The sequence below is a fragment of the Protopterus annectens genome, chromosome 1.part1 (assembly GCF_019279795.1).
Source record: "Protopterus annectens isolate FY-2018-M chromosome 1.part1, PAN1.0, whole genome shotgun sequence".
NCBI classification, from domain to species: Eukaryota; Metazoa; Chordata; order Ceratodontiformes; family Protopteridae; genus Protopterus; species Protopterus annectens.
The window spans coordinates 1,851,447,612-1,851,474,710 of record NC_056726.1 but is presented as its reverse complement, the minus strand read 5'-3'; the positions used below and the strand labels follow the sequence as shown (position 1 = coordinate 1,851,474,710).

At 41.7% G+C, this 27,099-nt stretch overlaps 1 protein-coding gene across 3 annotated transcripts in view; it reads left to right on the top strand.

Annotated features, from left to right (window-relative positions):
* Positions 1-27,099, top strand: part of DAAM2 (dishevelled associated activator of morphogenesis 2) — a 3,932,565-nt gene that overhangs the window by 1,490,970 nt on the left and 2,414,496 nt on the right. For all 3 annotated transcript variants that reach the window (XM_044084849.1, XM_044084851.1, XM_044084855.1), the window contains exon 7: positions 18,370-18,480. In XM_044084849.1, the coding sequence (XP_043940784.1) occupies positions 18,370-18,480 (111 nt within the window). The remainder of the gene's footprint in view (positions 1-18,369; positions 18,481-27,099) is intronic.

Below are 27,099 nucleotides of genomic sequence, written 5' to 3'. Positions count from 1 at the left end.
TACCATAATTTTTTTTATTCTGTAACCGTTAATAGTGACCTGGCTAACGTCTAAAATGAATCTACAATAAATGCATGCACCACATTTCATCATATGGCCGAAATTGTTACTACCCTTGATATGTTCCAAGATATTCTTGAAATTGGAACCTTTTTTATACATAAAAACTGGTCTATTTCCTACTTTGTCCCTGACCTCTTTTTCAGTTTCTAAAACCTTCCAATTTTTAAACAAAATGTTCCTAATAGAATGGCTTTCCATATTGAACGTAGTAATTAAAGCGTTCGGAAAATTATGATTACTACTAGTACTTTCGACTCCATTGGAAATGTTGTGAATAATAGAATTATGTTTATCACTACATATTGCATCACTTTGTGTAGGAGATGTACTAGACATAAGTGTGTCTCCTAACAAGGGATTAAAGTGACTAGTGAGTCTTTTTTTCTCTTACTTCCAAAAAATAGTTCCTCAATTAGAGCAGGAGGATATCCTCTATTGAGAAACATGTTTTTGAGAGTATTCCATTCATCCAAGAATCTATGCCATTCTGTCACCATTCAGGCTGCTCTAACGAATTGCCCTTTAACAATAGCCCGTTTCTGAGAGAAAGATGGTTGCTCTTAAAATGTAAAAAAAAACATTGGAATAAGTAGGTTTACGAAATATCTCAGCCATAAACCTTTGTTCTATGTTATTTTTCCTAACCAAGACATCTAGAAATGAAATTTTATTGCAATCGAAGGCATGGGAAATTTAAAATAAGCTGTAGTATTATTAATATAATCGATCAGTTGGTCAGTCATTACTACTGGGCCTGACCATAGAATAAAAATATCATCCTGGTAACGAACAGACATGTCACAAAAGGTAAACAGAGGGGAAGAAAACAAAAATTTCCATCCCAAACCAACATAACAATGTTAGCATACAAACCCCCACATGATGAACCCATTGCTATGCCCTCTTTCTGAAGATACAATTTTTTCTCAAACCAAATGAAATTAGATCTCAACACCAAATTAAGAAGTTGTTCATAAGTATTAATCATATTCTGCTTGATATCCTAGCTGGCCAGATATTCACAAAGCCATTCTTCTCCTGTATGATGAGGGATGACCGTATATAAGTCTTTGACATCTATGGTAATAAAGACCTGATTCTGATCATAAATTATACAGTCCAATCTCTTTAGAAAGTCCCATGAATCTATACGTATATGGGGTTCCTCAAACACAAACTTTTTCAGCTCAATATCCAAAAAATTGGCTAAAGGATGTATAATCGAACCCCTCACATCTACAGTGGGATGCATTGGGGGTTGATGCACATTCTTTTGAATTTTTGAAAAAAAAATAAAATACATTTTTTATATTTATTTATTTATATAAATATTTATTTTTTTAATATTTAAAATAAAATTAATTTTTATGTTTTATATATAAAATGGGTAATACACTTAACATAGTAGAGGTGAGCATTATTAATGTATATATTCTAGTAAATGTTGCTTAATATTTTACTTATTCACTGTCACACATTGGTTATGTTTTGCACATGCAATCTTTGTCAGTGTCTTTATGTAGGTATTTTTTTTCTTTGTATTGCTAATTGCATTTATTACTTATTTTTGCCAATGTAGCCTGAGTTATGGCTGAAAGGGACCAGTTCACTTTCCTGGTTACCAAAGTATAAATAAATATGAAATAGCAAAGGGGGGGCAATCATGACAGAAATAATTAAGGAACTAGTGAAGCACATTTTAATTCCGCATCATTCATGAGAGAGAAAAAATGTCCTACTGAAGGCATTAAGAAGTAGCAGGCAGACTTTGTTTGGAGTCCTACTGCTTCTCACCTGTAAATGTACAGCAAGGATCATTTATGGTAGAGAGAGTTTTCACACCTCAGCATGAGAGTGTATGGGAAGGTCTGCCATTTTTTTTAGAAGTACAAAAGAATCCCTTTATGAAAGCCTGCTATTTACCTACTTTCTTTAGCTGGAAGTGGCTAACCACTATTTATAGTGTAGAACAAGCTCTGACAGACACATAAATGAGGCTCTGTCAGGGAAACATAGAAGTAGCTCTGTTACAGAAGATGTGTTAGATGACAGTGCTTCACAGTCCTACCATTCTGTCTTAACTCATTATATCCAAGTGACTCATCCAGGTACATCTGCAGTTACCTCCTACTGACACCTGTAGTTGTCAGATATTGCTTGTTCATATTTGCATCAATAATTCCAAACCATACCTCCCAACCATACCGATTTACTCGGTTTTTACTGAGTTTTGGGGTCCAAATGAAGGGGTGCCACGATTCTCGAGTGGCACCCCTTCAATTCCGATTTTTGTCTTTTTTTTTCCCATTTTCAAATTTCGGCACTTTCAGAGCTGACGTCATCACGTGCGCGATGACGTCAGCTCCATCAGGGCTATCAGCCAGTCGGAATTGAGCTTCCGGCTACAAATCTGCAAATGTGAGCGAGCGGGAAATCATCTTTTAGCACTCAGTATAGTAACAGTCAGGAAAGGTTTGCAAGGAAATCTGCTTGTTTGGCATTTGGGGACTTAACAGACGTGAAAGCTTTACAGGACTCGTTACAGCTGGGAAATCTTTGCAGTAAGAAAATCGGCTTGTTTGGTTTGATTTTGGTAAGTTTGCTTTTATGCTTCTGCCTCCCCAGTTATGTTTGACCTTGTTTTTTTCCCTAACCTAATGTCTGTCCTCAGGCTCAGTGTCTGGCTGTTTCAGCAGCTGGAATTGATTTGTTGCAACGGACCAGGTAACGGCCTGGGCACGGCAGCAAATGTGAATGATTTCCTTATCCAGTCAGCCCAGCAGAGTTTCCGATGACCCAGGTTTTCTGGCTTGACTAGTGGTGAGTGCTGTGGTATTTTTAACCATTCCATACATTTCTTATAAGCTCATTCATTGTATGGTAACATCGGTGTATACTAAACAGTAGAATATTCAATACTGCTTCAGTTTAATTGCTTACTTTGCTTATGAAATCTACAGTGTCAGTTTGCGACGCTAGACACTTCCTGAATGATTTTTTTTGTTTGTTCAAGCAAAAAGGGTAGTGGACCTAAAGAAAGGGGGAGAAATATATTTGCAAGTCATTGATGATCCCGGAGGTGTTCGTTGGAACTGCTGCATATCTCTTAGTAGTTTTTTTTTATTTTCAAAGGTTGTTTTATTCCTGGTCTCAGGACAGTGCTCCCAGAATGTATTTACTTAGCCGATAACCCCAATGTGTGATATGCTTGCACAGTTGCACTCCAGCCGGCTGAGAAAATCAGCAAGATGGAAAAGTTGCGGAGAACTTTGTCCAATAGTTTCAGCCGGATAGGTGAATGCCTTGCCTGTGTCTTTCAGACTTGCCTGTGGTCAGTCAGTGAGTGGGAGGTAGATCAGGAGGTGTAGAGGCATGTCCATCTGATTCTGGGCATAGTCTGCCTGTATCCAGTGTTTGCAGGGGAGAATATTTGTGCTGAAAGCGAAAGGGCATGCGACTTCCACTCAGCTGGTGGCTCGCGGTTGCAGCAAAGTAACAGCGGTTCACTTTGTAGCCAGTGCTTTTGGAAAAATGTGCCACCTTGATGGAAACTTTTTTTTAATTTCATTCCTTAATTTCAAAAGGGATGCGCTTTTCATGAGAGCTGAACTGAGAAAGTGTTCTTTTACTGTGTCTGTATCTAACGATCAGTCCTGTAAAACTAATGATAACTGAATTTGTAACAGTGTTAGTAGTGCTGGGTGAGGGTTCTGATATAACTACTCATGCCATCTACAGCATTTTCAACGTAGATGTAACTATCATTGTTTTTTTTTTTTGCAAACTGTATTGATGGAATATATACAGTAAGTTCCGTGTTCCCTACTTGCAGTTCATAGTATTTATAAAGCAGCCAGTGTCAACCATAACCCATATAACTGAAACTCTGCAGTCTGACCTAGTATGTTATCACCTTCTGACCACACTGACTCATCTGGCCATCAGCATGTTGTGAAGTCAGCTCTGTTCTAGATTTCTGGATAGGAGTATTTGTAATTGTCCACGCTTTAGCCACTAAAGCTAAATTATATTTTGAATGTAACAGGTAATAATGTATAATCTGAAAGCAGCTCGCAGTCGCAGAATGTGTATTAATCTATTGCATCTAGTAGCAGTGTATGACATGAGCCATTAAGCTACAGGGTTATTGGGCTTACTTTTTTTTAGTGAGTGTTCAGGTGGTTTTCTGAAGGCCAGATGTCAAGTTTGTCTTACTAAGTTGGTTTAGTTCGTAAATGTAGTGTTTGAGCTTTGTATCCACTTTAGTTGGCATGGCATATGCATTTTGTATTGAACTTTGAAGCTTTTCCCCTTCTCGTTGGAACTTTTCTTCGAGAGCACTTCACTAAAAGGGTCATGGATTTCTTTCTGTGTTATGTGTAGGGTCTGCATATTAGAGACCAAATACTGTAAAGGGGGTGCAAAGGTGTGGATTACACAGATTTGACTAATTTATTTCCAGTCCAGAAACACAAAAGAAGTGTGCAATTTTATGGTATAGTGATTGCTGGCAGCACCATATGAAAGCAGAAGACAATAGGTACAGAAGCACAGACACAACTGTGGACCTGCTAAACAAAAATGCAGCTGTATAAACCCATAGATTAGAAGCAAGGCTCCCACACTGTAGATATGGTGCAAGGTGCTGAGATTTGTATACATTTGCCCTAGGTAAGTAATAGCAACTAAACAGTTTGTAAAGCTTGGAACTAGGATACTAAATGGGAAAAGCTAAATAATGTCTACATTACCCCATTCTGTAGCCATTTAAGGGAAATTCTTAACATTGTTTGTAACTTGTATGATTCAAAAGTGCCAGATGTTAGCCTGAGTCTTGAAGTATAATGAATCTTTGTGTCTGCTTTGCAAGACTGAGTTGGTATATATCCACACAGGCACAGAACAGTTTGCCCCAAGGTCAACTTTCTTTGTTAGCAGTAAGATAAGAAAAGTATATTAGTAGTTTGTTATTTGCTGCACTTTGCTATACTGAATGTAACTGCACAGTGTGAAGACACTTCAGCTTAAATTAGTAATATCTGGAGGACAGGTTAGGTGCAATCATTTTTCAAATGATTGATGTATGTACTGTTGCTATGAGGTAAGTCAGAGCAGCAGTGAGATGATGCCACTCCATTCCCTATTGCAATATTACTAGCTTATCTTTTTTTTTATGTAACATAGGCAATTTATTTCTCAAGGACAAGAGGCACTTTATTTGTAGATAAAACAATGAAATATAAAGTTGTTTGCTAGCAACAACCTCTTAATTAGTTACAGATCTCTTTAATGTGGAATTATTTTGATGACTTTTACTTCTGCAGAGATTGTGCATTTTACTGATACTGGTGGATTGTAGATGTTTGAGCAGACTTTTATGTTGGAAATATTCTGAATTGGGCAGTTTTGTCATTATTGGTTCATGCATTTTGTTTCTCTGCTTACTGGAAAAATGTTCAAACAATAAATTTAAAACGTGCTCTAACAAGTGTGCTGTATTATACAAGGAATATAATTTAAAGTCAGGAAGGTGTATCAAAGAACACGTGTATGTTTCTTATTTTGTGTGCAAAGGGGCCTATGATTTGAAAACAGCACAAAATTAATCTTTATTTGCCACTGGCCAGATGTTGCATTTTTCTTTGGATGTGTGTTTCAAGTCTGTTAAAATTAATGTGAGTTTCAAGGGCAGAGAAGTTTTAATGCTAAGTCTATTTTCAGTGTGAGACTGTATTGCTTTGTTTAGCAGACGTCTGTTAGTGTTTGTGCTATAAAATGTAAAATAAAATCCAAGTAATCATTGTAGAAGTAAAGCAGTATGTACATTAGTGTTTATGGTAAATGGAGTGAAATAGCCAGGTAATGGGACACTGGAATGGCTGCAGGGGGGCTCTGGGGCCATATTTTGGCTGTCTCTTCTTCAGTTTGCAACTGAATGTTGGTATCCCACAATTCCATTGGTGTGGGCGGGGTTACAAAATTATGTATGCAAAGTTTATGTTAATCAGTGTACAGATTTGTACCTATTTTTCACGGGCCTTGTCCAGATTTTTGATGTTTCCAGGTTGAGAGGTATGTTCCAAACCCATGCTGTGTACAAGGTTTTAAAAGATTACATCTTAAATTTGACACAATATCAAACTCAACTGCATTAATATTTGACCTCTATCTAGTACAGGTACATAGATATTAACCATTGTTTTTATGATATTAACTTACATAGATATAATTTTCATGTTTTTCTAAATATCTTAACAATCAAGTAACACTGACAGAACTCCTTAGTCTTATATGAAAGCTCTCAGCTAAATGAATGAAATGCTGCTGACAGTATGTATGTACGTTGCGTGGTTGCTGACATATTGTAAGTTGTTTACAAAATATTACAAATATAGTAGTTACTGTGTTTACTGTGACTTATAAAATTCGGTTTAAGACCTAGAACCTAAAGAACACTACCACTATAAAAATAGTTTGTGCTGAAGCGTTTGCCATTTATATTTCTTTCATAACCCCCCATGGTTCCAGAGATATGAACATTTGTTTGAAATGTGAGGACATCATTTGATTCTTTCAAAAGGCTTAAGCTGCACCCATTGGTAGTTATAGTGCAAACTTCCTGAGCTCCCCTAGAGTAAATGAGTGGCATGAGAAAATACCACCACTTCCTTATGTCTAGCATGACTCATATAAACAGGACTTGAAATGTCTCCTGGAAAGAAGGAATGAAAGCAAGAAAACATGATCATGTTACCAATGTAGGCCCCATTATCTGCCATTTTGAGAGAAACACTAAAATTGTAAAAGAAACACTTGGAGTGATTTTGAGGCATTTAAATAGTTCAGAAAACAAAGATACAATGGAAAAAACATGTTTTTTTTTTTTTAGTTCTGAGGTCGAGTTTTCCTTCAAATTTACTACATCTTAAAAAAATAGGAATTCTGCATGAAGTAAAGTTGTATTGGGTGATGGTGTGTAGTTCCTTAATGCTGGGGGAAGCACAGGTTATGGTGGTGTCATCAGCATATTGAACTACTGTAGCAGTGGGTAGTGAAGAAGAAATGTCGTTAGTGAAGAGGGAGAACAGCAGTGGGCCAAGGATTGATCGCTGAGGGACTCCTATGGAAACTGGTAAGAGGGGGGATAGCTTTTCTTGCCAGAGAACTGCTTGTTGGCGTTCTGATAAATAGCTGTTGAACCAGAATATGGTGGAGGGGCAAATATTGAGACTAGATAGAGTTTTGAGGAGCAGATTGTGGTTAACCATGTCAAAGGCTTTTGATAAGTCGAGGAAGATGGAAGATACGAAAAGACCTTGGTTTCTAAAGTGATTGACTGTATTGGTATAGGATAGAAGGGCAGTGGTTGTGCTGTGGGAGGGTCTGAAGCCGTGTTGGGAGTTGGATAGTAGTTTATTTTGTTGAAGATATTGCATTAGTTGCAAGTGGACAACTCTTTCTAGAATTTTTGATAAGGGTGATAGTATGGCAATTGGATGATAGTTGGTTAGCTCTAAGGAGTTGCCACCTTTATGCAGAGGGACAATATGGGAGATTTTCCAGTGGGTGGGAACTTTGTGTTCTGAGATTGATCTATTAATAAGAATTGACACTAGGTAGGATATGGTGTCTACTGCTATCTGAAGGAAATCTACAGGGAGTTTATCGGCAGCTAGTGTAGTTGGTTTTAGCTTCCTAAGGAGGTTTGCAGCCATTTTAGTGGACACTGGTTGTAGGGAAAAGGTAGAGAAGTTATTTTTTGTATGACTGTTTTATGCGGTAGAAGATTGTATAGGGGTATCATTATTTTTCTGGGTATTGGCTAGATTTTGAACTGTTTCTGTAAAGAATTTATTAAATTGAGTGGGAATATCATCTTGGTTGTTTGGCAGTACAGGGGTGGGAGTGGATGCTTTTCCAGGGTGAAGTAGTCTATTAATGGAGGTCCAGAATTTATGTGGGTTATGGCTGTATTTATCCTGTAGGTTTTTGTAATAGTTGGACTTGTCTAGTTTAGTTAGTCTCTTGGCTGTATTACGTAGTTCTGTATACTTTGACCTTAGGATAGTGTTTGAATCTGTGTGGGAAGCTATCCAGAGTTTGTCCCTTTCTTTCGTTATCTTTTTTGTCTCTTTGGTGAGCCATGGGGCTTGGTGGGTTTTTGTCCTGATGGATCTAGTAGGGGCATGATGGTCTAGGATATGTAGGAAGGTGGAGTTAAAGTACTGTACAGTGTCGTTGAGAGGTAGTTGTTTAAGAGGGAGCCAGTTGCAGCAATTTAGTGCTTTATTAAAGTCATTGGCTCTGAAGCTTTTTTTATTACGTATTATTTTTAGTAGAGGTAGGTTGTGTAGGTGTTGGGTCTTGCTCCTAATTAGGTAGGTGGGTTGATGATCACTTAGACTGTCAGGTAAACAGCCAGATTGATGTACAAAAGTGGGGTGAGATACCAGAATCCAATCCAAAATGGATTGACGTTTGGTTGTTTTGTCTGTCCTAGTGGGGGTTGTGATTATTTGGGAGAACCCGTAAAGGTTGATATGCTCTGAGGGATAATCTTTGGAGCAGTTGGCCCAATCTATGTTAAAGTCACCTAGTAGTATTGTTTCGTAAGGGAGGGAGAGTGACAACCAACTTAACATGTTTTCCATAATGGGAATGTTGTTACCTGGGGGTATATATGCCCCTGTGATGATTATTTGTTTGTTTGGGTTTAATTTAAATTTGGCTAGGATAAGTTCTACGTTGTTGATTTCTTCATTATTATAGTCAAGTAGTTCTAGTGAGAGGTGGCTTTGGAATAGAATTGCTACACCTCCACCCTTTTTCCCTGTCCTGTCTTTACGCAAGATATCATAACCTGGGGCTATGATCTCATTATTGTGGTGATCAGGTTTAAGCCATGTTTCTGTTAGTACCACTATGTCAGGTTTGTATAGTGCTAACAAGGCATGCAGGTCATGTATTTTGTTTAGTATGCTTCTTGTATTGATATTTAGGAGGAGGAGAGATGCTTTGGGCTTGTAGAAATGGGGGGTTGGTAGCTTTATTTTGGCTTTTTCTGTTGAGGTAGGGCCAGGATTTGGGTGAATGTCTCCACAGCAGGAGAGTTTTAGGAGTAAGTTTAAGTATAGTTTGGTGAGTTTATTAAGAATTTTAGATAACTTGTGTGAGGTATGAGTGTTAGTTTTTATTGCTAATTTGTTATAATGGAGAGATGGGGTTAGAAAGGATGTAGAGTTGGGGGTTGTAATAGGAGAGTTTAGAAGTTGTGTGTGGTAAGTTATGGGTTTGGTTTGCCATGGGGGTGGAAAAGTGATATTTAGATGGGTGTGATAGGAAGAAAGTATAGAGAGTAGAAGTAGGATGGAGATAGTTGCTTGATAAAATAAAAGTTTATGGAGAAGGGGGTGTTGTATGCTATACATGTTTGAATTAGTGTGGGGATAAAGTTGATTTGGAAGTAAAATTGGTGAGTAAGTTAGGGTGTAGATGTTGTGGGTGTGGTGGTAGTGATAAATGTTGTGATTGATTGCTAGGAGGTTTGGTGGTTGAAATATGTGCTATAGTTGAATGGAGTGATGTAATAGGATAATTGGGGGGAGAGAGTTAGGGGAGGAACTCTGCTTCACATGGATGGGAAGCCTTTTGCAGAGAAGGGGTATTTTCTTCGATACATACCTTTCTTTCTACCATGTTCTGTGTGTATCACAGGCAATGGTTAAGTCTTTAGAATGGGTAATTCTGGTGTTGTTTGTTTTGCAGATATGAAGGAGGTCCATTGGAGTGGGGTCTAAAGATATTCCCTCAGCAGCCTGTAGGAGACAGAATACAGGGAAAGAGCTTTGAGGCAGTCTGCACGGGACATGTTCTTTCTGCCCTATATTCTTTAATGAGGAATGTCTGTGGACATTCCAGTTGTATGTGCCTGGTTAGGTATCTACCAAAGGGGGTTGTTGGACCTAGATGCCATACCTTTATTTCTAAGTTGCATAACATGGAATGATTTTCTCATTACTGTAGACGTGATGGTCGAAGGATAGATTACTGTGTATGTGTGTCCACAAGTCTCAGTGTACTGGGTTGACTCTTGGAAGTCTTTTGTCAATATGGTAGTTACCAGGTATGTCTGACTTCCAGAAAGATAATATTATGCATTTCTTGGCACTTACTTTTAGTCCATGCCTTTGACACCAGTTATTTGTCTGTGTCAACCCTTCTTGGAGAAAATTTGTGTCAATGGGGAAATTCAGTGACTGTTCCTAATTTGCAATCATTTGCAAATTTGGTCAGCCAGAGGCCCTTGACATTGGACTTGAATTCATAGATGTAGATGCCAAAAAGGAGTGGGCCCAGGACTGATCCTTGAGGGACTTCCCTGGTGAATGTCCTCTTTGTAGAGGTACTCTCCGCAGTTCTAATTTTCTGGGTTCTGTCTGTGAACCAGCTGACTGTATACCAGATATGCAGAAATTCAGCCATTAAACCTAGAAAAAGCTTGTAATAAAATTGCTAAATTTGCAGCAGACTACTTAAATAAAACTCACCTTTGTCTTGCATTAAAAATGTAGAATGGTTAGAACTTCAGACTTCATTAAAGCACTCCCAACTAAAAATAACACAATGTACTATATATCCTGGTACCAAAAACCTCAATGGAAGATATGAACCCAAAACTCCTTTAAGGTGCCTTAATCTAAACCAGGTGAACACAGTTAAATCCAACAATCGCCATGGCAGTTCCCTATACCCAGTAGGAGTAGCATTGTCGCATTTGCTCTTTCATCACAACTCAATTGTAACTCTTCCCTGACAAAACTAAATCAACATCTAACATCCTTCTTGAGCTGCTTTTGCAACAGGTGTTAAATAATTTTATTATTTCATTCTCTAACCTATGACCATAGCCCTCATCCTATTTTTGTAGGGAGCTGTCTCATAGGAAAAATCCTACATTGTACATAGTATGTATAACTTTGTTAGCCCTGAGCTAAGAATTAAATTTTTAACCTAAACACTGTTACCCTATCTGTTGTACTTCTACTGCCATACTAATATGTTCTTACCTAACCACAAACTTCCACTACTGTATTGTTTATAAGGTCTCATCCTTCAGAGACTGTGCTGTGTAACACAGCTACATGACACATGTAAGTATGTATACATTTACTTACAAATATACATGCTGCTCTTACAGTTTATTTTGATTGAAAAAAATAATGTTTGTAATCTTGTTACATAATGTACGTGATAATGCTTTTGATATTGTGAAATTCAATTGTCTTGTTATTGATTGTAACCTGTGTTTTGCATTTAACTCTTGATGTGAGAGTGTTCAATCTCGCCTTTGTTCTTACACATGGGTTCGGAGCCGATCCTCGGCTCCGTGCCGGCCGACTGCAAGCTCTGCATCGAGAAGAAGCTCGAGGACATCTACTACCCACAATCCCCCTCTGCCTTTACCTCAGATCTAGTTTGCCGCTGCTGCATTCGCATCGCTGGAGGCTAGCTCGAGGGTTTTCAGATAAGATTTTAACTTTTTTGGTTAAATTTTCAAGAGAACTTGTTTAAGGTCAATAGTTATGGTGTGTGAGTAGAGACAGAAATTCTCGGTACCGTTATCTTAGTTTAACTATATAACTGGTATAGAGTTTTTTTCGGGGCCTACCACCCCTACTTGGATTTGACAAACGGACTTACATTTCTACCGGATTTGACTATTTTTCCTGGATTGACTGTTACTGGACTTGACTGTTTTTTTCTCTTACTTTATTATGTCTGAGAAAATGAAATCTGGTTTCAAACGTTGCCAGTGTGGCCAAAAGATGTCGGTCACGGACAACCACAGTTCCTGTGTCTACTGTCTTGGCCCTCTCCACTTACAAGAGGACTGTTCTATTTGTCACTCTTTTAGTGGGAGGGTCATGACAGATAGGCGCAGGAAACTGATGGACAGAGGTTTGTTGAAACCCTCTTTCCAGGAGGCTCTGGATGCTTCAGACCAGGCATCCAAATCCTCGAGGGAATCGAAGACGTCGGAGCCCAAGTCATCGGCTCCGAGCTCTTCGGGCAAAGTTAGATCACCGGTTCCACAGACTTCGGGGCTGAGTGTTCAACTGTTGGCAGTTTCCGAGCCTCGAGTCTTGGAACCGGTGACGGAGCTCCCTCCACCGACTCTGCTGAGGTCGGCTCCGTCTTCGATTCCTTCGACTCGTTCTTCCAGGGCCCTTTCCGACACCGACGTGGACCGTGTGGTGCAGAAATTGATGGAGCATACGGCCCTATCCAAGCTTATCTCGGTCTCCTCTCAGTTGATGTCGAGACTTGAAGGCCTGCCACTATCTCCATCTGTTCCTCCTCCGAGACCTGTCCAGTCTTCGTAGCCGGAAGAAGCTGAACTGATGATTGTGGAGCCCTCGGTGCCAGAACCGTCCTTTTCTCGGTCGGCACCGTTCACCTCGACTCCATCCGATCCGGTACTGGAGTCTCGGGGCCGAAGATCCATCCTTGGTTCGGGACCGAGAGTCGGACCGATGTTTCGTTCTGACGCTCCCTCTCGGGGCCTCGGCACGGATCGACTCGGTTCCGTCCTCGGGTCGGTGCCTTGGTTCCTGTTTCGGGATTCTTCCCATTTCTTCGAACCGGGAGATACCTCGACTGGGACCCGGGGCCTTCGACCTCATGAGGAAGGTGTTGTCTACCCAGACAACCACATCAGCAGGAACAGCTTCTCCTCCCCACAAAGGACCGTTATCCTCCTCTGCACCCACGGCCACGTCCAAGCGTCGGGCACCAGTGTCTCAGCCACCCTGGAGGGTGCCCCTCTTCCTCGGAGGCTTCTTCGGATGCTCCCCGAAGAAGTCCCTAGGAAAAGATTGTGTAAGAGGAGACACTTGGATTCTCCACAAGAATCCTTGACATCTGATACTGACTTAGATGAGTCAGAAGGGTCCCCTAAGTCACCTTCAGAAGATGTCTCTTTTTCTGTCATCTTGGAGATCCTAAAACAGAGAGGTGACTGGCAAGCCCTCCCCCCTTCTGAGGATGAGTCAGTTTTGCTGAAGGCATTTGGTGCTCGCCCTTCCTCCTCCTGGGTCACTCCGCCCTTCGATGAGTTAATGGAGTTGATTGCTCGAAGGGCGTGGGAGACACCTGACATGGTGGAACCAGTCCCTAGGAAGCCAAATAAGTACATTACGGCACCACAGGACAAGGCTTACCTCACCAAAGGAGTTCCAGTAGACGCCATGGTGGTGGCAGCGCCACGAAAAGGAGATGTCGGAGTCTTCCTCATCTGTCCATCCGCATAACAAAGATTCTAGGACCATGGACAGATAATGGAAGCGCATTTTCAGTTCAGCGGCTTTCTCTATGCGTTCCCTGAACTATTTGACTCATTTTACACGTTTGCAGAGGGATCTAGTCAAAGAGTTGGGAGATACCCTCCAGGGTACTACAGATGCTGCTGTTTCAGAGAAAGTTACAGCGCATCTCAACACCCTTACTTCCATTGTAAACTCGTCCATGAGGCTGATATCCTATGCAGCCGAAGGATCGAGTAGGGCAGCGGCTTCAGCGATTGCTCTTCGTAGGCAATCCTGGATGCGCTTATGTTCGTTTGCGGAAGCCTTCAAGTCTTCCTTTACTAACGCCCCATTTGATGGAGCCACACTTTTTGGCCCTAAAGTAAAGGAGACCCTTACCTGGTGTGAACAGGAGGGAAAGACTCTGTCTGCTGTCGGAGTCCGTTTTCCACCCTTCCAGACCGTACCCCAAAGGGCAACGTGGTGGGAAAATGTGGTTTCAAAACCCCAAGGATCTTTCCCAAACACACAGGGTGATGCCCCTCTAGAGGCAGAGGGGGGCAGAGGTGGAAGACGCCGCCCTGGCGGCAGAGGGGTCCGCAAAACCAAGGTGACAGGGATAACCTCCTGGCAAACCTTTTCAGCACTCCTGAGAGGAGGCCCGACTGTCCTGCTCTGGAGGCAGTCGGGTCGCTTAGCTTTATACCCTCAGGCCTGGCAAAACCTTTCTTCAGACAATTGGGTAAAAGCATTGTTACCAGAGGTTACAAAATCCCATTTCTATCCACACCCATTCCAAAGAGAAAACTCCCAGATGTACCACCCCATCTGCGAGACCCAGCAGCTACAGAAATTTCAAAGCTGCTAGAAAAAAGAGTCATCCAACCAGCCCCAGCGGACCAAATAGGATTCGGAACTTACTCAAGGTTCTTTTTAGTTCCAAAGAAAACAGGGGACTGGAGGCCGATTCTGGACCTAAGCCATCTCAACACCTTTGTCAAGAAGGAAAAGTTCCGAATGGTCACGCTTCAATCGATCCTTCCATTCTTACGGCAGGACGACTGGATGTGCTCAATAGATCTGAAGGACGCATACTACCACATCAAAATGGCCAGGGCGTCCAGGGATCATTTGCGCTTCCGGCTGGGAGCCAGTCACTATCAGTTTCGAGCCCTGCCCTTTGGTCTGACTACAGCCCCCAGAGTCTTCACCAAATGCATGGCAGTGGTAGCGTCTCATCTGAGGCGCCTAGGATTCCAAGTGTTTCCGTATCTGGACGACTGGCTCCTGTCTGCCACCACCAGGCGTCAACTGATACAAGCCAGGGATTACACCCTACAACTTTGTACACACCTTGGAATTTCAGTAAATTTCAAAAAATCTTTGCTACAGCCATCACAGCATATCTTATTCATAGGAGCGGAATTAGATACGCATCATTTAGTTCTAAAACTTCCTACAGAAAGAATAGTAGCACTTCAAATCAACATTTCCCTTCTGCTGTCGTCCAGAAAGTCACCGGCAAAAATTGTTCTGAAAGTCTTGGGTCTCATGGCAGCTTCTCTCATTGCGATACCATTGGGAAGACTGCACATGAGAGTGCTACAATGGCTTCTGTTTGCACAATGGTCATTCCAACAACTTCCACTGACTCACGAAATATTGATAACGAAAACATGCAAATCACACCTAATGTGGTGGTTACAGACTTGCAACCTATCCAGCGGAAGACCATTTGTGCTACCCGCACCGTCAGCAACGATAACCACGGACGCTTCCCTGATAGGGTGGGGGCATCTTTCAGGGACAGACAGTCCAAGGCGAATGGACCAATCTGGAGTACAATCTGCACATCAATGTTCTGGAGTTGAGGGCAGTGTTTTTGGCGTTGCAACACTTTGCTCCCCTTCTTCCTCCAGGGACCATTGCAGTTCAGACAGACAACATGTCCGTAGTCTGGTACATAAACAAGCAAGGGGAACCAGGTCTTACCAACTATGCAGAGGCCATGAGAATTTGGCAATGGGCAGAGTCCACGGTCGCTTTCTGATCGCAACGCACATCCCGGGTCATCCAACGTCATAGCCGACAGGCTGAGCAGGGCAATACTATTGCCTCACGAGTGGTCCCTCAAACAGTCAGTTGCGAGAAGGATTTTTCGCAAATGGGGCCAGCCTACCTGCGATCTGTTTGCGTCTCCAATGAACGCCAAATGCAGGAGCTACTTTGCCCTATTACCCCTCCAGGGAAGTCCCCAGGGACGCTGGTGTCTGATTGGCCCCCGGGTCTCCTATATGCTTTTCCTCCATTTCCCCTGATTGAAAAGTTTCTACAGAAAGCAAACAACCTTCAGAGGACTATTATTCTCATTGCCCCATTCTGGCCTCGTCAAATTTGGTTCCCCTTTCTATTGCATCACCGCATTCGGGGACCTTGGATGCTGGACTCAGAGCCAGATCTACTGACTCACTCGTCAGGAGTTCCTCACCCATCTCTAGAATCTCTCCATCTAGCAGCTTGGCTGCTCCGCTTCCTTAGCCAGGTCGGTTCCCCTTACATCGGCGGTTCAAGATATTTTAGTAGCTTCTCATAAAGTTTCCACTACAAAGACTTACACCAGTAAGTGGAAGCGTTTGTCTTTTGGGCGGAGTCACATCATTTGGACCCTGTTAGAGCTCCGTTAAACAAGGTTTTAGAGTTCTTAACTGAACTATTTCATGAAGGAGCTTCCCCGGCTACTTTAAGAGTACAGTTAGCTGCCATTTCTAACTATCATGCAGAGGAATGTGGTGCGCCTATTATGGCTTACAGACTTTGTAAAGCCTTTTTAAAAGGTTCTTTTCATATCAGACCACCAGTCAGAAGTCCGACATCACCGTGGAATTTAAACCTGTTGCTCTCTAAATTGATGTTGCCACCCTTTGAACCAGCTTCAAGATGCACATTGAAATTTTTGTCATGGAAAACTTTATTTCTAGTGGCCATTACATCTGCTAGACGAGTGTCTGAGCTTCAGGCCCTTTCTGTCAAACATCCTTATTTAATATTTCATTCTGACAGAGTATCCCTACGCACTAATCCATCCTTTCTCCCCAAAGTTTGTTCTTCTAGTAATATTAATCAGTCCATTGAATTACCCACCTTCTTTAAGAACCACTCTAATAAATTGGAGTATATGTTGCACAAACTGGACGTCCATAGACAACTCAGATTTTATTTGGATAGAACAAAAGATCACAGGAAATCTGATCAACTATTTGTAGCTTTTGCTGACAGCAGAAAGGGTCTTGCAGTTACGAAACGAACTCTTTCTAAATGGCTAACTGACTGTATCACATATGTTTATGAAACCTCTGACCAAACATTATCAGCAAAACCCAAAGGACATTCCACCAGATCAGTGTCTACATCTTTGGCTCACGCAGCTCGCTTACCACTAGACACTATTTGTGCGGCTGCTACTTGGGCTAAACCACATATGTTTATCTCTCATTACAAAGTGGACAGGGTTTCTAGGGATAGGGCAACCTTTGGTTCCACTGTGCTCAAGAACGTTCTCCCTTGAGTTCCTCAGGATCATGGAGCTAGGGACGCTACCCATGTGTAAGAACAAAGGCGAGATTGAACACTCTCACATAAAGAAGTTATGTCCTTACCATAACGTTCCATGTGGAGTGTTCATCTCGCCTTGTTATTACACTCCCACCCTTCCCACCCTTAGGAAGAACGCTCGTTTTGGTGCCTGGTCTGGAGTATTCTCCTTCTGCTGTTGCAGTATTAGTGTTACTATCATACCCTTGGTATGTTTGTATATATGTACTTTTATGTATATAGTTGGCATGTGTGCGTGCTTTATGTCTGGTTTGCTTGCAAACTAGATCTGAGGTAAAGGCAGAGGGGGATTGTGGGTAGTAGATGTCCTCGAGCTTCTTCTCGATGCAGAGCTTGCAGTCGGCCGGCACGGAGCCGAGGATCGGCTCCGAACCCATGTGTAATAACCAAGGCGAGATGAACACTCCACATGGAACGTTATGGTAAGGACATAACTTCTTTTTTTTCTCCTTGGGCCTCTGATGAAAAAGGGCTGTTAACAGCACTGTTGGACTGTACCAGTCAACTAATGCAAATAAATAAATAAAATACAATAAAACAAACTACTACTACTACTTGTTATTCTTATGCAGTTAAATTTGTAGGAAATCTGTTGCATGCAGAGAATTTCACCATAATGAATGAAAACTAGAAACCATGTAGGAGTCAAAATAGTAAAATCTTATTTAAAAAATATGTTTAAAATACCTGTTAGAAGAATGTTAAAATGTTTGGAAAAATTTCTAACACTTTATTGGGGCCTGGAATTATGACATCCAGATTTACCCAAATTATTGTCCAAGTACACAAGGCTATATTAATAAAAAAAATGCAATTTGTTTTTGTAGCCCCAGTGTGGGGATTTGTGCCACCCACCCTGTTACTCTACGGACATGCTACCTTAGAGCAAGGGGATTGTTTTGGAAAACTAAGTATTCTGTTTATCTTTAAGGCAGTATGACCTCAGAGGTAGTATATATATTTAGTAAATGGGAATAGGAGGATTGGAACGTCTCCTACCTGCAGAAAAAAATCTGCTGCAGTCGTGGACTGCAAGTTAAGTTTGATTAATATTCTTAAAAAATATTCTTAACTCTCCAGATTTTCATTGTATTTTTGAGTAATCCAGCTCATTAACACTGGACTCAAAAACTTCTGTTCAGTCATGTTTTAGGTACCCTGAACATTTAGTTAGATTTATTTTGTGGTCGTAGTGTCTTTCATGAGCAGTGTTTTGCAATAACTGCTGAATCCACAAGGCATCTTCCTAAGAGGAGTTTACTGCTGAACAGTAAGTTAATCTGGATCACTGCTTGAGATATATTTTTGTAAATTTGTTTAACTTTATAATGTTAACAACTTAGCTACACCTATGTAGAGAAAACTGATCCCTTTCTTGATGGTTTTCCAGACGATACTGAATGAGCTGGACCGAAGCATGGGAAAGTACCGGGATGAAGTGAACCTCAAAACTGCCATAATGTCTTTCATCAATGCGGTGCTGAATGCTGGTGCAGGAGAGGTATGTATTGACAGATTAATATGGAAATAGAAATGGTCCAGGATTACTGGTGATCAGATTGAAAACTGAGAAAGTTTTATCAGAATAAATGTAAAATAAGTTGAAAGAGTGTTATAGTACTGCAATAGTTTCTTATCTTAGCTGTGCACCAAAATATTTTGTTTACTAACTGAACTGTTGTAGCTTGTTTTTTATAACATAGTGTGCTGTAAGCTTGGGGCGGCCACGGTGGTGCAGCGGTTAGCGTTGCCGCCTCACAGCAAGAGGTTCTCTGGTTCGATTCTCGGCTGGGGTGCCTTCTGTGCAGAGTCTGCATGTCCTCCCTGTAGTCGTGTGGGTTTCCTCCGGGTGCTCCGGTTTCCTCCCACATCCCAAAGACATGCTGTAAGTGGATTGGACACTCTAAATTGAGTGCGTGTGTGTGCGTTCTGTGGAAGGTTGGGCGCCGGGCTGGCAACTCGACACTGTAAAACTCCACTGCCAATCATGAGCGGCCAGGTGATCCGCTGTGGCGACCCCTAACCGGGAAAAGCCGAAAGAAGAAGTGTGCTGTAAGCTTGCTTAAGGGAATGCTGGTATGATGCATATTACAGCCAACCTCTTTGCTAGCCCTGGTAGTGTTAGACTTCCAGTCATGTATATATGGATTCATCATTAAAGAGTTTGGGAAAATAAAGTACTAAGGGACATTTGCGATGCTGAAGGTTGACTCCAGATGTGAAGATATACAGCCAGTGGAAAAGAAATTTTAAAAATGTCAGTAGAACGAAGCAACGTAACAATAATGAATGCAGACGAGTGAGTTGTTCAGTTTATTAGGGTGTTATAGCATCTTTATGTAACTTAAGGAGCTGACTTGCTCACTCCTTGCTTTTATTTCCTTAAACAGATAAGGTATAGTTCAATTGTGGGAGTAACATAAACAAGATTTTGCTGAATGTTCAATTTCCCATTTTAGTTTGCCAGTTTATATACCATACTTAATTAAGCGTTGACACACCTAGTGCTTAACTTCAGGAGAACTATTCCATCAAGCATAATCCTTTGAAAAATAAATTCTTAACTACCATCACCACTAAGCTGTCATCCATGTGTCTTCCATTTATACCCCACACCCTTGATTATTACATTTTTTTTTCTTTTTTAAACTCTAATTGAGGTATTTTATTTTTGTTGATTTATTTTTGCCTTTTTTTTTTCCTCAGTGGCATTTTGACCATTTGTTGTTTCCCATGGAACTACCTGTACTCAAGCCAAAGTGTCCAGCTTGCACTTTTAAACTAAAACTGAAGCTTGTAGAAGTGAACCCCGGAGAAGACAACAAGTTAGCATTGTCATGCTGTGTGTTCACTGGAGATTTGTTTCACTTTTAATCCTAATCCCCTCCCAAAATATTTTGTTATGCTCTTCAGCAATTCACTGACTACAGGGTGAGATCCTTGATGACTGCATACTTCCACTCATTCACTGATTCTTGCTACAGCATGAAACACTGCTTTGTCAGTCCATCCACAAGTCTTAATCTTGTGTTCCTGGTACATTCCATAGCCTCAGCTAGAGGTCATCAGTACTTTAGATCTGGCAGTCTCCCTTCTCCCAGGAAGGGTAGTGGTCATTGGCTGCTCAACAATGTAGTTATCATTTGGAAAGCTAGCAGAGCTTTTAAAGAATTCCACAGGTGCTTCATTCAGTTTGGCCACTACTTGAAATTCACCTTTCATTCTAGCCCTAGCAGCCAGCATTTCCACAACAAAAAAAAGATGAACTAAAAGGAGATTTCTGATGCTCTGCTTTGACTTAGACTGTTAATTTTACTACAGACAGCTACCTCCTTGCTCACAGTATTCATTCCCTTTACATGAATAAAAAGTGTCATAAAATCCCAGGCTGTCCAGATTTCCAGAACTGCCAAAGAGGACTACTACTATGCTTTAAATGTCCAGTGCCTAAAAAATGAATTAATTGAATATGAGTATAACATCCAGCTAGTGGACCGGTTTGTCTACATAGACTAAAGGGGCAAGATTTCAAACACCTTCAACCTAAACACACCTTTGACCTCTCTAACTGGCCAGTGTATCCTGGGGTCAGGATATACAACACCAGTATAGCCATAACATTTAACAGAGATACTTTAAGTATCAAAAATAGTTTTGAGATTCAGTTATAATGTCAAAAGGAACCAAAGATCTTAGTGCATTTTAGGTGGTTGTCCCATTTTTATAAATTAAAGGGACTAAAAATGCGAAAAGTGTACTGGAACACAGAAATAAACTTCCCTTCTCAAGCCATAACCCTGTGACTGACCAACTGCCTGTCACTTTTTTTTTTTGAAAATTTTTATTAAATCCCATTTTAGACAGCGAAGTAGGTACACATACATTAATATAAGAGAAGTGAAGACAAACCATAGTAATATTTTCCATATAGTCTATGCACACATATACATTTATCCTTTGTGGAATGAGTTTGTCCCATTACACTAGTAGCTTCATTCAGGGGAGACCTGAGGTGCATTTATACACTCACTCATTCTCTCACTCGTTATATATATATATATATATATGTATGTATATATATATATATATATATATATATATATATATATATATATAAAGAGAGAGAGAGATTGTTTTTAACAATTATCATTCACTTCAACATAACACAAATTGTTAATTTCCTGTCTTCCACCAACCCTCACTCCTTGTGAACATTTTTCTACAAGTATTGTTCCCACAAATTCCACTTATTTCTATGTAATTTGCTCCTTTTTTCCCAGAGATTCTACCTCCAGTTATTTATTTCCTTTACAATACTCACTACTACAGTTATGGTTGATTTAGATTTTGATTTCACCTGGCACCTGTTATTATGGCACTTGCAGCTCTTGATAAGTTTTCAGCAACTTGGACCAGTTTACCTGTTTTCCTAACAAGAAGACCTACCTTTCCAGACACTTCTGAAACTACAGAACCACTGGAGTGGTGCTATTTCTCCTGCCATCACTGTCATATTGGAAAGAGTATCAGAAAGTTAGGAGCCAATGCTCTTTAATATATTCATCAATGGTTTCCACACTGCTATTCCAAACACTCAAATAGTGCAATACGCAGATGACTCCACTTTAGTCTGCTCTGCTCTTAGCCTTCCCGATCTCCAGGCAAAAACCCGATTGGCCTTTACAACTACAGAGAACTGGATGCTTCAAAACCATCTCTCCCTTAATGCCAATAAATCCAAAATCCTTCTTTTCTCCCCCTCTAAAGCCTTCTGTCTCAGCAAACAATCCTTCAATATCATCAGCCATACCAACTCCACTATTGAAGTTGTTCCTTTTGCTAAACTTCTTGGGGTTACCATTGTTGAACACCTGAAATTCAATATACATGTCCAACTAAACATTAAGAAAGCCCACCAGAAACTTGGTATGCTATACAGGAACTCTCACTTTCTCTCTCCATCTACAAGGCAAACTCTCGCCACTACCTACTTACAACCATCACTACTGTACGGTGCTCCACTACTAACCAACCTTTCTTCCACCATCTCTGCAAAGCTAGAAATCTGTTACAACAAAATCTCTAAATTCGCTACTAAATCTAACCACTCCTCCCACCATTGTACCTCTCTACACATGCTAAACTGGCTAGAGCTTCCTAACCACCTTGACTACCTCCAACTCACTACAGCCCACAAATTAATCTTTAAACCTACTGCTTGCCCTGCTCTAACAAATATCCTACCATTTTACACACCTCACAGACCCCTAAGATCTGCTCATTAAAATCTACTTACTATATACAAACCAAAACATCCGGCTGGCCAATTTCTCCTATCCATTTCCTTAGCCAAAAAGTGGAACTCTCTTCCATCCTCACTACGAATCTCTAAAAACTTTGAACACTTCAAATCCCAGCTCCATTCCTACCTCTCCCATAAATGGAAATGTAACTGCACTCTACCTACCTAATCCAGCCACTGTCTCTTATACATGTACTTGCACATATTCCTCTACACCATGCTGTTTTTCCTCTACAGCTGCCTCTCTCTGAATCTAATGTAATATAACATCAAAACCTTGAATGTATATAATGTAAATACTGTACATAGCTTTCTATCTCTACTCTCTCTCCCTATCTGGGAATATATCTCTTTTCTACCTACATATAAGGTTGATACTAAAAGGTGATGCTAACTAACTAAGATATCATCTCTACCATGTTTGTACTCCACTTTTGCTACTAAATAATTGCCTCTTTCTCTATTGTACATCTGCCTTTCTCTGCCTACACCAGAATCTATTTCTATTAAACTACTACCTCCGTCTCTACTGCTCAACTGCCTCTCTCTTCTTTCACCACAATTATGAATGTTCATAGGTAGGTACTAGGCTATCTGCCCCAAGGCATTTATAAGCCTAGCCGGAATGTGTTGGCTTTCGCCACCCCTTAGATTAGTTCCTTGTGCCTCTGTCCAGCAAAGCCACTGAAGTGATCCTGGGGTAAACTTTCTGTTTCTCATCCGCTCGTCAAGGTTTCTCTTGAAGAGGGTTAGCGAGGAGCTCTGCCTAATGTAGATTGGAATCTTGTTCCAGAGCATGGGAAGTCTCTTGGACAGGACTCTAGTCCTCCAGCACATCCTATTTATTGTTGTGGTGAGGTTTAGACCCCCTAGAGTGTGTGGCTCGAGGGGATATGGTTTTCTTTAGGTGGAGCATGTCCATCAATTCTGGGTTGGACATGGCCTTGTATGTCAGGCAGAGATCACCTCTGAGTAGGTGGTATGCAACCGAGTACAGCTGGAGTTTCTTCAGTCGAGCTGCATAGGGCATCTGCTTGAGGCCAGTGATCCTCTTGGTGAGGTACTTCTGTGGTCTTTCCAGTTGTTGCAGGTGTCTTGTAAGGTACATCCCAAATGGGGCATTGTACTCTATGATGGGTCTGATGAGTGATGCATAGAGGGGCCCAATGACCTCTTTCGATCTGGATGCAAACCCTTTTGTGATTAGGTGGGCCACATAGAAGGATTTTCTAACCACTTTGGCAATGTGATTATCAAAGGAGAGGTTACTATCTACTTGGGTCCCCAGATCCCTTATTACGTCTTCCGTGTTTAGGGGGCTACCACCTATGTGGTAGTTTGTGGGTACTTTGTTTTTTCCAAAGAGGTTGACTATGCACTTTTTGGCATTTAGCTTGAGGCCATGGTTTTGACACCAGGTATCTGTCTCAGTGAGACCCTTTTGGAGAATGTCTGTGTCAGCCGGAGAGTCAGTTATAGCCCCTAGTTTGTAGTCATCTGCGAACTTGGTCAGCCATAGTCCTCCTGTGCTTGCCTGTACCTCTGAGAAGTATATGCTGAACAGGAGGGGTCCAAGGACTGAGCCCTGGGGAAAGACACTTGTAACCGGTTTAGAGTCAGACCTAGCTCCCGCAACTCTTACCATGTGGGTTCTGTCCATGAACCAGTTGGCAACCCATCTCGTGACATAGGGGTTTATGTTCTGGCTGGTGAGCTTATCTATAATACCTGAGTGGGGAATGGTGTTGAAGGCCTTTGCGAGGTCTAGGTAAGCTGTGTGGACCACCTGTCCCTCGTCTATAGCCTTGATAACTGTCTCAAAGAAGTCCACCAGGTTTAGGAGGCATGATCTGCCCTTAACAAAGCCGAACTGGATAGGGTCCAGTGTTTAGAGGTTTCCAGTGTCTCTGTTAATGAGATCCATGATGATGCACTCCATAGCTTTGGAGACCAAGCTAGTCAGGCTTATAGGGCGATAGTTCCCGGGGTCCGTTGTGGCTCCACCTTTGTGGAGTGGAATAACCGTTGCTGTGCGCCACTCTGTGGGCATGTAGCCTGTGGAGAGGCTTCCAGTGTCTCTGTTAATGAGATCCATGATGATGCACTCCATAGCTTTGGAGACCAAGCTAGTCAGGCTTATAGGGCAATAGTTCCCGGGGTCCGTTGTGGCTCCACCTTTGTGGAGTGGAATAACCGTTGCTGTGCGCCACTCTGTGGGCATGTAGCCTGTGGAGAGGCTGAGTTTAAACAGTATGTTTAGGTGAGGGGTTAGTTCATCTTTGAGCTCGTGTAGGACGCAGCCTGGGACACCGTCCGGTGCCATTGATGCTGTGTTTTTGGCTTTGGAGAGGGCTGTTTTAACCTGAGTGTCTATGATTTCAGGGGCACTACATTCTTCTGGTATAGTTATGGGCCCTTTTGGGAGTGAGAGGGGGGGTGAAGTTTGCACTGAACTTGTCTGCCAGGATGTTGGCTATATCGGTCGGTTCAGTGTATTTTGTTCTATTCTGCACTAACTCCAAGCAGATCTGAGAATTGCCACTTAGATTCTTGACATAGCTAAAGAATGCCTTGTGGTTATCTTTGGAGTCCATGGCAATTTTTTTTTCAAAGCTAGTCTTAGATGATTTTATGAGGGAACGTAGTTTCTTGCTGATACTGATCTGGGATGACTTCCCTTCTTGGGATTTTACTCTTTTCTGTGCTAGTTTCCTCCTTCTATTGTATAGCTTGTTTATGGCAGGGCTCCACCAGACTGGTTTTCTTTTCTTGGAGGAGTGAGTCTTGGTTTTGTTTGGGATAGCACGATCCATGCATTCTTGTAGGTGCCCGTAGAGTGCATTAGTAAAGGATTTTGCAACTTGGACAGCATTATCCTTTAGCATGGGGGCTTTGAAACTTCCCACCTTGGTTTTAAGTAACGTGAAGTTTGCTTTTGAAAAGTTTTTCACAGTGGTTTCTTTGACCGGGGGTGGTGGTGGTGGAATGTGGATATCCAGGTGATTAGTTTATGGTCAGATCTAACCAGCGAGGGGTTGACCTCCAGTGTGGAACACCGGTCGCCCATGTTGGTGATGACCAGGTCCAATATGTTGTCACCTCTGGTGGGGGTGTTGACCAGTTGATCCAGGGCATTTGAGTTTATAAATTCTAGGAAATGTTGCGCAAGGGAGTTTGTACTTGAGTAGTTCATAGGTTCATAGGTAGGTACTAGGCTATTGGCCCTAGGTACCCTGGCTTTCGCCACCCAAGAAAATTATTTTCCTGTGCCACTGTTGAGCAGAGCCACAGAAGTGATCCCCGGGGTGAATTTCCTATCTCCCATCCAATCTTCAAGATTTTTCTTGAACAGTGCTAATGAGGAGCTTTGTTTGATATAGATAGGTAGTTTGTTCCAGAGTATGGGAAGTCTCTGGGACAGGAATCTATCCCTCCAGCATGTTCTGTTTATTGTGGTGACGAGGTTTAGGTCCCTAGAGCGTGTAGCTCGTAGGGATTGGGATTTCTTTAAGTGGAGCATGTCTAAAAGCTCTGGGTTTGACATAGCTTTGTGTGTAAGGCAGAGATCGCCTCTGAGTAGGCGATATGCAACGGAGTAAAGCTGCAGTTTTTTGAGACGGTCTGCATAGGGCATCTCTTTGAGGCCGGTAATCCTCTTTGTGAGGTATTTCTGTGGACTTTCCAGTTGTTGTAGATGTCTTGTGAGGTACATACCAAAAGGGGCATTGTACTCTATAATGGGTCTAATGAGTGACGAGTAGAGGGAACAATGACCTCTTTTTTCCTGGATGAGAAACCTTTTGTGATGAGGTGTGCCACATAGAAGGATTTCCTGACTACTGTGGCGATGTGATTATCAAAGAAGAGACTACTGTCCACCTGTGTCCCAAGGTCTCTTATCACACTTTCTGTGTTAAGTAGACTACCACCTATGTGGTAGTTCATGGGTACTGAGTTTTTACCAAAAGGAATGACAATGCACTTTTTGGCATTGAGCTTGAGGCCATGGCTTTGACACCAGGCATCTGTCTCAGCAAGGCCCTTTTGTAGGATGTCCACATCTTTTGGAGTTTTGATTATGGCTCTTAGTTTGCAGTCATCTGCGAACTTCGTTAGCCAAAGACCTTCTGTGTTGGCCTGTACTTCAGAAAAGTAGATAACCAAACAGGAGAGGACCCAGGACTGAACCCTGTGGTACTCCACTTGTCACTGGTCTGAAGTTGGATTTGGAGACTGCTACTTTCACAGTGTGGGTTCTGTCAGTGAGCCAGTTGGCAATCCATCTTGTGACATAGGGATTTATACCTAGTTTAGTGAGTTTATCTATAATTCCAGAGTGGGGGATGGTGTCAAAAGCCTTGGCAAGATCTAGATAGGCTGTGTGAACCACCTTACCCTCATCTACGGCTTTGGTGACTGCTTCATAGAAGTCTATCAGGTTTAGGAGACATGATCTGCCTTTTACAAACCCGAACTGGGTGGGGTCCTGAGTTTGGAGATTACCAATGTCATTGTTTATAAGTTCCACGATGATACGCTCCATAGCCTTGCAGACCAGGCTCGTTAGGCTAATGGGGCGGTAGTTTCCGGGGTCTGTGGTGGCTCCCCCTTTGTGGAGTGGGATAACTGTCGCTGTGTACCATTCAGTGGGCACATAGCCTGAGGTGAGGCTATGATTGAACATGGTACTTAGGTGGGGTGCCAGTTTGTTCTGTAGTTTATATAGAACACAGCCTGGGATGTCGTCAGGTCCCATGGATGCTGTGTTCTTGGCTTTGGATAGTGTGTTTTTTACCTGTGCAGCTGTGATTACAGGAA